This window comes from Emys orbicularis, chromosome 3 (genome assembly GCF_028017835.1).
Source record: "Emys orbicularis isolate rEmyOrb1 chromosome 3, rEmyOrb1.hap1, whole genome shotgun sequence".
NCBI lineage: Eukaryota > Metazoa > Chordata > Testudines > Emydidae > Emys > Emys orbicularis.
Genome location: NC_088685.1, coordinates 944772 through 958987, shown reverse-complemented (window position 1 = coordinate 958987; position 14216 = coordinate 944772). Strand labels below are relative to the sequence as shown.

The following is a 14216-nucleotide window of genomic DNA, read 5'->3' as shown; positions in this document are numbered from 1 at the left end:
TTCCTTCCCCGTCACACAACGTCATGGGCTTGGCCGCGTTTCCAATCCCCCGGCCGAGCATCGTCCCAGCTGCTCCTGCAAGCGGCCAGCCCGGCTCGCGAAAGGGCCTTTCCCTCCCCTCCGGCCAAGCCACGTTCACCAGTCGCTCGGCCCAAGGCTCCTGCTCAAGTCACTGCAGCTTTCAGGAATTCTTCCCCAGCCGCTGACTAAGCCGGAGGGAGACATTCCCGCTCTGCTCTGGAAGGGGACGTGGGCCCAGCCCTGCCTTCTCCCCGACGGAACTTGGCAAAGTCCAGTTTGGAAAAGAAAAACAACCGCTCCTGTCGGGGCTGCCGCTGGCGTCCTCCTCCCCCCAGCTGCGAGAGAACACAGGCAGCCCCTCCCCGCAAAGCCAGCAGTGCCGCTTCAGGGGGGTTTCCCTTGGCACTTACCAGCATACGAACACCCCCTTATCTATCTGCCCCCAGAGAGAAAGGAACCAACAACATCCCTCAGGCATGTCTGTCACGCCCACAGAGTGCCTGACGCTGATCTCCCTGACGCCAGGGTCAGCCCATTGACTTCACTGGAGCTATTCCTGATTTACACCCATCTACACCATGAATAAGCCCTACACCACTTCTGACCTGCGCAGTGCCGCCCCCTGGAGAGCAGCCTGGGTCTCCGTAGGCTCAGTCGTCCTAGGCCTGTCTCCTGAGACTGCTAACAAGGGCCTGGGATGGGTTCGCACTGGTGCCCACGGTATCAAAGGCTCTGCCCCCTTGCGAAGCATTCCAGTCTGTACGCAGCCTTTCCATGCCAGCTGCAGCCAGACGGCGGGCTGATGGCTCTGGAGGTTTTCAAACAACCGCCACCCCTAAAGCACTCCTGTCCAGCATTGTCTTACTTCGGGTTCTTCTTTCTCATGTGGTTTTTACCTCCCTCCCCCACAGATTTAGCATGCACTCAGGGAAAAGGACAGACTTCGTTCCAAAGGGAGCAGAGGGCACCCCACATGATGTGCTGCCTGGCCAAAAATATCCCCGTTCAGTTCGTTTACGTGTCACGGGAAGCAGAAAGGACCCCCAAGATTCTCCAGTGGCATTTCTTTCCTCTCCCTCTCCGCATGGCCCACCTTGCAATTTATAGCTACTTACTGGTTTTGAGCCAATGTTCAATCCAACAGAAATAAATAGCCATGCTGCAGGGTGTTCCTGGGGGTTAACAATGGGCTAGAAGGAGCTGATGGCCTATGATGTAGCTTACGGACCCTGGGCAGTCATTAACTGAGCGTAGGGTGAGGCTAGTGGTCCGAGCACAGGCCTAGGCACCAAGAATGCCCAAGTTCTAATCTTGGGCCAGACACAGACTCTCTTCCCTCTCGGTGCCTCAGTTTCCCCACCTGTACAATTGAGGATAATAATCCTGATCAGCCTCACAGTGCCACTGTGAGGACGAGTTAATGTTCGTTAACTGCTGGAAAAGAAAGAGTGCCGCTCTGTAATAATAATATTCCCCAGAAAGGATCTTCCCCAAAGCCTGGACAGGAGCTGCACATAAATGTAGCTCTTAGGAAAAAGAAGGGTCTGCTGGCACTGGGTTTGAGCCACACAGAGTCCAGGCAGGTGCTGTGCAAATGCTTGCAGATGGCTTTGCTAATCCATCCCTGCTATTCTCACCCCAGCTCTGCCAAGGCCCCTCAACCCGGCCCTTCAGCACCCTTCATTAATCCAGCCCTGAGCCTCCGCACAGCTCTGCTGCTGCCATTCTGCCCCTCGCTGATCCCAGCCGGTGCTGTTCCTGAGCAGAAGCTACCCGCCAATCACATGGAGTTTTGTGGGATGGGCACAGCCGTGGGAGACTGGGCAAAGTGAAGGAGGAAACCGGACCAATGGTGACTTAAGGGAGGAACTGACCCAAGGCTGAGCTTCCCCGGAGATGCACAAGACCCTGCTCCTGCATGGTCAGCTCTTTGCCGTGCTCCTTGCCGCTTTCTATCAGGATGTCCAGGGCATCGGAATAGTCCTTGCCCTGCGTGTTCTGCAGCTTCTCCCGAATGGCTTTCTCCAGCCCCTTCTGCAAAATCTCCCAAGCTCGGATCCCCTGCAAAACAGCAAGCCGTCGGTCCATGAAATAGCCACTCAGCAGCCAAGGCATCACAACGGTTCCTCAGCTCTGGGGCTCCCCGAGGAGTTGGCATAACGCTAAATGAGTGTTTAATTGGCCCACAACTAGTCAGTCACTAGAGGGAGAAATATAGATGGACAGTGGGACGGAAAACCTTTCCTGACAAAAATCTGGGAATGGCTGCGTTACGCACCACGGATGGAAGCTGCATGGGTCATTCCAAACCCATGGGTAGCGTCAGCGCTAGAGATTGGACTATTGGCAGCTGGCCCAGTGGGCTAGAACCAATGCAAACACAAATGGCTCATCGTGCCCACGTTAGCCAGGCTAACCTGGTCCAGAACCAGTGCCAGGTACGTCCCTGTTCCATGCTAGAACTGAGTTGTAAAGCCCGCTGGGGATCTATTGCCAGCGTGGCTTCTGGGAGACTTCTAAAGGCCAATGGTGCATCGTGACATAGCAAGAGGCGTATTTTGGAACCGTTTGTGCTGTTCCACCAGTGACCTATGCGCTAATTCAAACAGGAATTAATTCATGGAAGCCCTATACCCTGTGCTATGCAAGAGGTCAGACTAGGTCTATGACTTGTATCCACATTGTTACTATCTAGGGGCAGGATCTGTTGAAAGAAGGCCTGTATTTGGCATAGGAATACCCTGTTGCAGACAAGTACTAGGCATGTACGTACCCAGTTCAAACCACTTGTATGCATGGACACAAATTGTTTTACAAGCATGCTGGAAGGAACAGACAGCTCTTAGAACAATACAATTCTCTATTGCAGACAAGGTTATGCCAATCAAATCCTTATTGTACCCCCCAACCAACCTGAGCTCTGAATGCGCCACATGACACACAAACTAGCTATTTGGGGAATGCTAGAGAGTCTTAAAAAAAAATACTGGGACTGTTTCTTGTAACCTCCTCGCCTATAAAGCAGGTGCCTTAGTTACCACGATTCCAATGAAATGTCAGACTTCAGTGCCGCAGCATCACTAGATACAGCAAACCTGCCACTTTTGCAGGGCTGGATCTTGCATTTGGGGAGGAAACATTTCTGAGGAAGGTTTATTTGTTTTTTTAAAGACAACTGTTGGAAGTTGTTCAGGGGGTTGAAATCCTAGAAAAATCAGTCCTGGGCAAAAGTCTCTTTGACGTGAGTGGCATAACTCCAGATTTACCCCAGTGCAGACGAAGGCCCCAAATATGCAAGATTCCACAAAAGTCTAATTGGCACCACCGTATGAAGGTTGTGTTTTAAAGTGAGAGCCACAACAATTATCCCCAATGTTTGCCCCCCCTCTCTCCCCACTCCTTGTCCCACAAATCTTTAGGAAACTTTACCTCAAAGGAATGTATCCAATTCCTCTGAAGGAGTTCTCTTCCCAAGAACCCAGTCGAATTCCCAAACTAGCTCTCTCACTGAAAGAGTCTAAGCTTTGCAATGGCGCTGTGCTCTTATCTAGTGTTTTTTCTGCAGAGAATCTGAAAAGTGCTTTAAAAGGCAGGTTGACATCTGTATCCCCAAGTTTAGGGCAGGTCGGAAAATGAGAACTATTGCAACGAATTTCGAGAGAAATGAAGAATTTTCATTGCTTTCTAAATTTTCTGGGCTTTAGTTTTTGAAAACCGATTTTTCCCCCCTCAATGCTTCATTCAAAGACTGGGAAGAAGCTAGAAATTAGGAAAAGGCCATTTTTTTCAGTTGATGGATCCGTTCTATCCCTTTTCCACAGGGGAAAAGGCGGGGCAGAGCGAGGTCAAAGGACATGCACTCGGACAATAATGGCAAAGTCACCCGTCAAAATAACCAGAAAAGCCACCACCTTATCCTCCTTTATATTGAGCTGTACAGCTCCTGGCACAAGGGAACCTTGATTGGCATTCCTAGGCGCTAGCGTAATATATAGATTAACAAGGAAAACCAAGCATAGGATCTCAGGCCCCTGCCCACTGGACCTCACTGCCTTCTCCTTCAAGGCCAGAAATTTCTGGTTCCTTCCCACCTCCACCATCTAAGTGTGGCCCTCATCACTGCAGTATCTGAGCGCCTCCCAATCAGTAATAGATTTTATTCTTGACACCCCTGTGTGACGGGGGCTATTATCCCCCATTTACAGATGGGGAACTGAGGCACAGTGACTTGCCCAGGGGCACATAGGAAGCCTGTGGCAGAGCCAGGAATTCAACCCAGGTCTCCTGAGTACCACTTCAGTGCCAGATCCACTAGACCATCCTTCCAAGCGATGCTCAGTGTCGCTAGCTCAATGTCATGGCCATACGCAGTGCTAGAGCCGCCCCTTACCCGCCTGTAGCCACTGAAGGGCAGATCCACGGGCAGCGAGAAGACGTTCTCCACAAACTGCTGGTAGACCTCGAAGAGTCGGGTGAGCTCCTCATCAGAGATGCAGAAGCCCAGCAGGACACGGATGGCCATGCGGAAGGTGAGCTTCTGCGCCTCGTAATAGACGTTGATGGGCTCCGGGGTGCTGCTCCACATCCGGAGAGTATCCTGGATCACCAGCTGGATCTTCGGGAGGTAACTCTCCAGAGCTTCGTGGCTGAAGATTTTGGAGAATACCTGCAATACAAACCATACATAGACAGAGATGAACCCAAGGTCTTCCAGCCTTCCCTAATAGCCAAGTATTGCTTGCGTTAAATGGTGTCTAAGGGCACCAGTGGAGAGCAAGGATCACATTATGCTAGATGTTGTGCAGACAAGCAGTATTACAAGATCCCGGCCCCAGAATGCTCACAGTCTAAATAAGCAAGTCAGCAAAGGGTGGGAGGGAAAATGACTTCCCCAAGGTCACTGAGTAGGTCAGTGGCAGAGCCAAGAAGACAACCCAGTCCAGTGTCCAATTCCACAGCTCGCGAAAGACCCTCCAACAATAAACCAGCACATGGGCAACCCTACAATCACCAACTAGTATGCCAAGCCCCAGCGCTCAGGAGTGACCCTACAATAACAAAGCAGCATGTGAACAACCCTACAATAACAAACCAGTGAGAGAGAGAGGAAAGTCTATGTCAACAGACAGCATTCTTCTAAACTCTGCAATTGAGCCAGCTCCCCCTTCTGCTACAGGGCCTGTATTACTGTGCGAGGACCCCAGCAATGCAAGGAATGTTCTCTGCTCTCTCCCCGCATCCCTTCCCCTCTGCTATAATCCCAGTTGGCTAACTCCACAGCACACGCTTTCATTCTGACCCCCCCGCCCCGTCTCCCAGAGTGCATGGGTGGAAAAGCGCTGTTTGTTTACTTTTTATTAACTCTCACCCACGCTGCCACGCTCCGGGCCTCCAGGAACCGAGAAAACAAAATCAAATCAAGCCCCCGTAGAGGGAAGCGCGCGCCAAGGTAAAGGTCAGACGAGACGGCGCAAGCTCCTCCAGCTCCTGCCGAGGAGATGAGAGGGCTTGCCAGGAGGGAGGGAGGGAGAGGCGGGTCCCCATTTTATCAAATTTAAAAAAAGAAAACCCCCAGCCAAAGCCCCTCCACGAACGTAACCTTTCAAGCTGTAAATGTGAGAATTTCCCCCGCAGTCAGCACTGGAAGGGAAAGGTAACATTTTCCTGGCCGTGACCCTGCATTGCTAATGCTCGGCGTCGCTCGCTGGAGTTTGTTTGGTGAAATAACACCCCTGGCCCTTTAAAGCCTGACCCTGGAGACTCAACAATCGCTGGTTCATAAAGTGCTCCAGTCCCTACACGTACTGGCGCGCTGGGCGACAGGCAGGGCCGGCTCCAGGCACCAGGCAACCAAGCTGGTGCTTGGGGCGGCACCTGGAGGGGGGCGGCGCTCGGGCCGCCGGGGGGAGAGCCGAGCCCCAGCCGGGGCTCGCCGCCCTCTCGCCGCCCTGCCCCCGGCGCTCTGGCCGCCGAGGGGAGAGCCGAGCCCCCGCCGGGGCTCGCCGCCCTGCCCCCAGGGCTCCGGCCGCCCTCCCCTCCGGCGCCCTCCCCCCGGCCGCCGGGGGGAGAGCGGAGCCCCCGCCGGGGCTCGCCGCCCCCCCCGGGCTCCGCCCCCCCCCCCGCGGGGGGGGGGGGGGGGCTGCCGGAGGCTTTTTTGCCTGGGGCGGCAAAAAAGCCAGAGCCGGCCCTGGCAACAGGAGGGGCTTTTCCCTAGGAGCAAAGAAAGAAATGAAGGAAGAGCCCACAGGGCCAGCAGGCTTTGTGGCTGTTAATAAAAAATATTCTCCAGCCAAGAGCCGGCGGGGGAGGAGGAAAAGCAGACGGGGGGATGAGAAAGAGCCGAAAAGGGCAAGAGGAATGGATTGATCTTGTCCTGCTTTCTGGAGCGTGGAGCCTGCCTGGCCCATGGCACTTTGGCTTAGTCTATTTTTAAGCCCTGGAAAGAGACGTGTGTGGGTGGGTAAGACACATTTCTAAAAACCATAGCTAGTAAACCTGACAACACAGCAGCCCCGCCAAGCCCAGCCGCCAAGCTCCCCCCCACCCCCCCGAGATCCCCGAATGCCCGGGCTGCACCGAACGAAGACGAGGCCTCCCCCCGTTCATGCTCCTCCAAGATCCACCTGGGCCAGGGCAAGCAGGGAGGGAAAAGAAATATACAAGCGTAGGCCGGTTCCAGTAGCTGGGAAAGAGACATTTCCCTGGTGGCCATGACCGGGACATCGGGCTTTGATACGGCGCCAGGTGCAGAAATGTTGGCGTCTCTTAGTGATTGTTGGCACCGGAGCCCAGGCGCTACTGCGCGGTGGAAACCTCTGCCACCATAACGCAGAAGGGGAAAGAGGGGTGTATTTCTGCCTTCCCCGCCTGGTACCGCAGACAAATTGCTAGAGCTGCCGAAGGAACCCCCAGGGAGAACAACCAGTGACAAGGGCGGCCTGGCAGATGCCAAAGGTTCAACCCCCAGGCTCCTTCTCTTGAAAGAAGCTCAAGCGATCTTGGCTCTTCGTGATGTTGTGTTGAGGGAGAGTAGATTTGGTAAAGCGGGATATGGCCCAGCAGCATGGGCCTGGGCATCAGGAACTTCTGAACCCAAATCTCCAGCTGTTGCATACAAGCAACTCCCCTAGAATCAGCCCCTGATTCTGACACTGATGCTTTACGAGAGTTCGGACAAAACATTTAACCTTCCCCATGCCTCAGTTTCCCCCATCTGAAACACGGGACTGATACGGCATTGAATGAGCTGGGGTTCAGGCTCCAGACTGGGACTCCGGACACCTGGGTTCAAGTCCCTGCTCCACCACAGACTTCTTGTGTGACTGTAGGCAAGTCACACAAGAAGTCTATCTCCCCTTGTAAGTATTCTCACACTTGCTTCTTATCAAACTGTCTGTACTGGGCTATCTTGATTATCACTTCAAAAGTTTTTTTTCTCTTACTTAATTGGCCTCTCAGAGTTGGTAAGACAACTCCCACCTGTTCATGCTCTCTGTATGTGTGTATATATATCTCCTCAATATATGTTTCACTCTATATGCATCCGAAGAAGTGGGTTGTAGCCCACGAAAGCTTATGCTCTAATAAATTTGTTAGTCTCTAAGGTGCCACAAGTACTCCTGTTATTTTTGTAGGCAAGTCACTTAATCTCTCTGTGCCTCCGTTCCCCATCTGTAAAATGGGGATAATGACACTTCCTTCCTACCACCTTTTTCTCCTGTTTTGCCTATTTAGATTTTAACCTCTTCAAAGCCGGGACTGTCTCTTACCCTGTCTCTGTGCAGCCCCCAGCACAATGGAACTCTGATCTCAGCTGGGGCCTCTAGTTGCTACTGGTGTGCAAGCAATAAACCACAACAGTGTGTGTGTGTTACTGCACACCACTGCCCTTTCCTGGGTGGCATCAGGACTGCTGAGCTGTGTGCCATAGTCCCCTTACTGTGCCTGTGGATGCATGATTCTCCTGCAGGGAGCATGTGCTTTGGAGCAGGAGCCCCCAGTTCTACCCTGGGGGTCATCGTGAAGCTGCAAGTGATCGTGGTTGTGCGACGCGGTGGGAGGGTTAATGTCCCTTTGAAGGCGAAGAGTGCCGTCCAGAGCGCTCAGCACTATTGCGGAAGACGGCTATTTGTATAGCTGCCTCCGTCCTACAGCCGCCAAAAGTACTTTTCAAACCCTAGCCCTTCAAGGGATCTCTTCTATTTCACCACCACCGGCAGGCTGGCTAGCGACGCTATTACCCATCCAAAGAGCTCTCTCATCTCTGTCCAGTCCCGGTCTGTCATGTTTTACATCCCAACCTCCCCCTAATCCTCCCCTCTGGCTCAGTGACCATGGGAGCCTGAAGTCTCCCGCGAAGCACATTACCAAGCCAGCATGTAGGGAGAAGTGCCCCTAACCCTGCCTGTGCTGTACAAGTGTAGCAAGAGCACCAAGAAATCAAAGCCTTTCCCTACGTCCGATAAGTCACAATATTACCAGGGCCCTAACCTCACTCAGCAACATGGATTCTATTTTAATCCCCTCTTGAACCTTCAGCATATATCCTTGGTGGAGTCAGTGACCCGCACTGGTATGGGCCACCGGGCGATACAGCTGCAGGGACACCTGTGGCCGGAAAAGCTACATTAGCTCACACACTGATCCCCAGTCGAGAACTGCTGCTCAGCTAACAAGGAGCCCGGGGCCCCCGGCTCAGATGGATCGTTTGATTTTTTTTTCCATGGTGAGTTTCCGAGACTCCAGGCTGGGCTTGGAGTGGCAGAGAATCCCATTAAGTGTATTTGGGAAGGATAATAGCCAGCGTCCCTCTGTCCATTGCCCTTGTAGTAGGTTAGGAGGATCCAACCCTGGGAAAATAGCTGTTGTGTGATGCAATCTGGCCCATTCTAAAGGCAGAATAAATGTGCTCTTATGAGTACCAGGCAGGGATGGGTTAGCAGGATCCAAAGATGACGGTGACTTCATCAGAGACAGGGACATCACCCCAGCCCTGCCTTCAGCTTTGTTGTCTGAATCTTCAAGTGGGAGAGGAAAGTTCCCAAGAGCTACATCCAACACATCCCTGGCAATTACCATATTTATCCCAGTGCTTAAACACTCTTCAATTTCCATCGATAATTAAGGTTCCCTCGTTTTCAGTGGTATTCCCTCGGCCCTTTGCACAGGTGTAAAGAACAGTGCAAGGTGCAAGGCAGCGGAGAATAACGCAACTAGAAGTAACCGCATGAAAGTAAGAGCAGGAAAATGGAAGCAGAATCACAAGAAAAACTGCCTAGACAGCAAGATTCCTTGGACTGGAAGAGCACTCAGATACCAGAGCAATGAGTGGGATAATACAACCTAAATAGAATCGGTAGTTGAGACACTTAGAAGTGGAGGATGGATTAGATCACTTAAAGTTGCTACCCAATCTCTGTGATTGGTACATGGCGTTCTATACTCCCTGCCCTGCTCTGTTGCAGTACACTGTTGAACCACTGCTATGTTGCACCCCAGAGATGGTTGTGTTTCCAGGGTAGGCAAAGAGCATTTGGGGTAAAGCACTACCTTAAATTTCTATATGTCTCAGAGGACATCTGGCATCTTTGGATGATAGTAATAATAATCCCCAGCTCTCGTATAGCGCTTTTCATTAGCAGATGTCAAAGCGCTTTACAAAGGAGATCAGTATCCTTATTCCCATTTTACAGATGGGGAAATGGAGGAACAGAGAAGGGAAGTCACTTGCCCAAGCTGGTTAAACAGGGCTCTAGTGGAAGGTGGAGGAAGGCAAGGTGGCCTGCTTAGAAAAGCCTATGCTCCCAGGATATCTGTACGATTGCTGGTGTAGGACCAAAGGGATTGCACTGTAAAACATCCTTAAAGCTTGCAAGGCATTTCAGGATGAAAGGTGTTATGAAAATGCAAAATATTATAGGAGGCAGCATATCCACACGGGTGTTTTTTGTTAAAGCTCTTGGAGTTACCCTGGATTTTCTCTGAGAGTCAGATCCGGTCTAAACTCAGGGAGGCAGCCTCAGTGACAATCTCTCAGTCGGGACATGATCCTGCACAACGGGAGTCTTTCCACTGACTCCAAAGGGCTTTGCATCAGGCCCTTTGCATGTGAACTAAAACTCATTGGGCCAGATCCCCTAATGGTGCAAAGTGGCGTAGGTCTACTGATGTGCCAGCTGAAAAGTCCGTGGAGCCCTGCTGATTCACACCAGCTGAGGATCTGGCCCCATTGGCTCAGGACGGAGGAGATGGTTTCCTTTCCACCATATGATTTATACTCCATGGCAACACGGGCGAAAAGGTTCAATGGTAAACGTAAAATATTTTAAGAAGTTGGATCAGGGCTTTCATGATGTGAAAAGGTACCTTCCCGCCCCCCCTCCCTTTGCCCCTGCCCACAGCAGCTGGTTTGTATTTGGTTGTAAATTTATGGCCCCTTTTGTGTTCTTAATCCTCTCGCAAACTATATTAAAGCCTCAGACCTTTGTACTTGGTGCTAATAAGCTCAACACTTGTATGCCTCCGAGGCAGAACATTAACTGTGGTGTGGTAATGAATGCTGTAGTTTCGGACACTGGAGCAGTGAGACAAAGCAGGCCACTTGGCTTATGCCACAGTTTGCTTCCTCCAGAACTCCCAGGGTCTGGGACTTGGGGGATGGGGAGGGGTTTAAGCCAGCTGTGTCTGTTTTTAGGACTGCCATGCTGGAACAGACCAAGAGTCTATCTAAACTAGGATCCTGTTATCAATACTGAATGTTTCAGAAGAAGGTGTTACCCTTCACCCCATGCACACACCATAATGCAACTACCTGTACAATACTACCCCATGCAAGAGAAAATTCCTTCCTGACCCCAATTGGATGACCTGTCTATGCCCTGAAGCATAAGAGCTGAGAGCCTTCCAATTTTATTTATTTATTTATTTATTTTTTGCTAGCCAAGTTTGGCTGCAGAAACTATTATTATTCATAGAGGCGTGTGATTCGTGTTACTTACATTTCCTTATTGGTCATTCACATTTTACAAAGCACAAACCCATTTCCCCTAAACCCCACCACACAGCAGATTTTTCTCCTCATCTCTTACAGGTAAATATGGATTTCAGGTCATGTCCTCCCAGGACCCAAATCCTTTGCCAACCCTAAAATACATAGGGCCAGATTCTACATTAGCATATGCTGGTATAAATCCAGAGCAACTGCATTCACTTCAGTGGAGTTGTCCGGGTGTAAATGAGAATAGAATTCAGTCCATAATATTTAACTATTTAAATATATAATAGTGCCCTCTCTACATGGTATGTAGGATACAGCATTCAGTTCTGAGTGGTTAGGAACCGGAGAGGGGCCAATACATTAAGGGGAATTGAGTGAAGCGTAACAAAAATGGGCAAGGGGCTGATTTATTAGAAGCCTCGAAACAGCGTGAATGTCTGCAGTGAGGATGACCAAGATTGGGGTATGACATCAGTCTGACAAGTACTTCAGAGACTGAACTGGGGTAACACCAAAGAGGGAGAAGACTTGTTTAGGGTGATCTAAGAAGGAATAGCCCCAGGGATAAGACTGAGCAAAGGAAAAATCATAGGCTAAATATCCGGCAGACATGTGTGGAACTGTTCAAGGGCAGGAACTCCTATTAACCGAGGAGCTGATTTTAAAAAGCGATCAGCACCCGGGATTTCAGTGGGAGAGACAGGTGCTCAACCACTATGAAAAATCAGGTTCTTAGACAAATGTATTGTACTGCAGGGCACAATCCCGTCCTGGCAGAGGGATGCAAGAGCGGAACCCAGAGCAGCGCGTCTTTGCCTACTATGCAGACAGCGTATGATTTCGGGAAAGGGGTGTCTCATGCTTAGACTGTCAGCAATTTAGAGCAGGGGCTGTTCTTTTGTTCTGGGTTTGTCCAATGCCTAGCACAATGGGGCCCTGGTCCATGACTGCGGCTCTGAGAAGCTACGATAATACAAATAACAAACAACAACATTATAACAGCATCGCCTCGCTGGGTAAACTAGCGCCTGTATTTGTGACAGCTGGAGTGTTTTCTGTGCCTGATCACACACCCTAGCAGGAGGGAGCCTCGGCTGCAGTAGCTATTTTCAGTCTCATGCGCTCGGTTTGAAGTGGCAGGCTGTATATTTACAAGCTCCCTCCATGTGGGTGCATGGGGTTGGTGCTAGTTTGCTGCATAAGCCCAAAGCTGGAAATGGTTTTTTCAAAGCCAGCTAACATTCTTCTCTAACTTCAGTGTAAACCCTGTGATCCAACCACAGTAACAACCGCTAGGTACATATTGATCTGGGGCTTCCAGTGCTTGCAAATGTTCTTATCCCTCGGTTTCATCTTGGGCCAAGGATGAAGCCACCTTTGATGATATCAGCCATAAACAGATATGATTGCTTAAATGTGCAGTCCTACCAAGGAGACTGCATGCAGCTCCTTTCTCACCTTTCCACCCCAGCCCCTGAGCTGTTTGGTTCTGGAGCAAAGCGGTTCTTTAGCCACAGATGCACACTCCAATAAAGACTGACGAGTTAATTTCCCAAAGGCAAGCTTTCCCCAGTTTATATTCACTTGGACAACCACATGCGGAGGAGTTTTAATAAACAGAGGAGGGGAAAGCCGTGAGCTGCCATAGCTACAGACTTTTTAATACAGCGTAATAGGAATACTTTGTTCTTCTTTAGCACCTTTCATCCCAGGATCACAAAGCCCTCTACAAATGTTAAGAGATTAAAGCCTCAAGCACAGAGAAGTCAAGTGATTTGTCCAAGATCACAGGCTGTGGCGAAAACCTAGATCTCCTGATCCAAGAGTCCATGGCAAAGCTAGGAATAGAAGTACCTAATCGTCCAAGCTCCCAGATCCTGGTTCTAACCCCTACTCCACAGTAGCTCTGCTTCACCTCAAACATTCTCATTGCGTGAGACGTTTTGACCTGGAATGGACAAAGCGATGGAGATGAATACTGCAGAGAACAATCATCCTTCATTTCGCTCTCCACTGGGGAGAGACTAGATGATGTAAAACATCATCTTCTGTCGATAAGGCATCAGAGAAAACCTGCCACATGGCCTAGGCTGTTAAAGTGTCCTAAGTATATGGCTTCCACTTCCTCACATGCCCTGAAGCACATTCTTGTTAACACTCCCTTCAACACCAATAGCGGGATGAGAAGAGTTAGAAATTAATAATAATAATAACTGCAAAACAAATAGCAGCTTCGGATCGAGACTGCTTTATCCAAAAGAAACCTGAGACTACCATCTGTGGCAGGGCACCTGACCTGATAGGACCTTGGGCTGGTCATCATCTTGTCTACACCAGCCAGAGTACAGAGATACAGCCAAGAACAAAATGATCTTTGTTTTCTTCGTATTTGAAACATGTTTGTCTGATTTCCAAGGGAGTAACTTACTTAGAACTGCCTCCCATCCAGGGCAAGGACATGCTTGTGTGCATGGAAAAGAATGATTCAAGGGACTGCCAGGTAAATAGTTGCACTTGGGCACACACCAGATGCTGACAATCCAGAAAACAATAATTGAGAGGAAAGCTGACCAGGGAAGGCAAGGGAACCAGACTAAGTTTTTTCAAAGGAAACTGATCCAGCAAGCTTAATCGATTGGTACAACAGTAGATGTTGCTGAAAGAGAAAACTTAACAGTCACCACAGAAAAATACCTCATTAAAAATGGTTAGCATCTAAAAATGTCTCTCATTCTCCCTTCCCATCCCTCATGCCCCTAATCCTTGAAGGTAGCTTGTGTTTATTTATGATGTCAGCCAGAATTCAAATGGAAGGTAGGCGTAGACTAGCTGAGGAAACAGCATATAGGGTTCGGATGACACCAAAATCTTATTCGATTTCAGCTCCGCTCAAGTCAAAATTTTGTGAGAATATTTGGTGTCATGAGGTTCTGGCCACATTCTAACTGGAAAATAGGCCCCCGAGTTTTGGATCAGACATGGAACCAAACCATGTGAGCTGGGGTTTTCAGATTGGCGAATTCGGATCTTAATATGCCGTCCCTTTCCACACTCACAAAACTTGGCCTGCATCTAGGGGATGTTGTTCCCCCTCGGTAAAAATAAAAAATAAAATAAAAAATAAAATTAATGGAGATATCCTATCTCCTAGAACTGGAAGGGACCTTGAAAGGTCATTGAGTCCAGCCCCCTGCCTTCA

At 50.0% G+C, this 14216-nt stretch overlaps 1 protein-coding gene across 1 annotated transcript in view; it reads right to left on the bottom strand.

Annotated features, from left to right (window-relative positions):
- Positions 1-1878: 1878 nt before the first annotated feature.
- LOC135875657 (cytochrome P450 26B1-like) overlaps positions 1879-14216 on the bottom strand; it is a 28384-nt gene continuing 16046 nt past the window's right edge. Inside the window, exons 4-5 of the mRNA XM_065400609.1 lie at positions 4412-4687; positions 1879-2082 (exon numbers count right to left, since the gene is read on the bottom strand). Of these exons, the coding sequence (XP_065256681.1) occupies positions 1879-2082; positions 4412-4687 (480 nt within the window). The remainder of the gene's footprint in view (positions 2083-4411; positions 4688-14216) is intronic.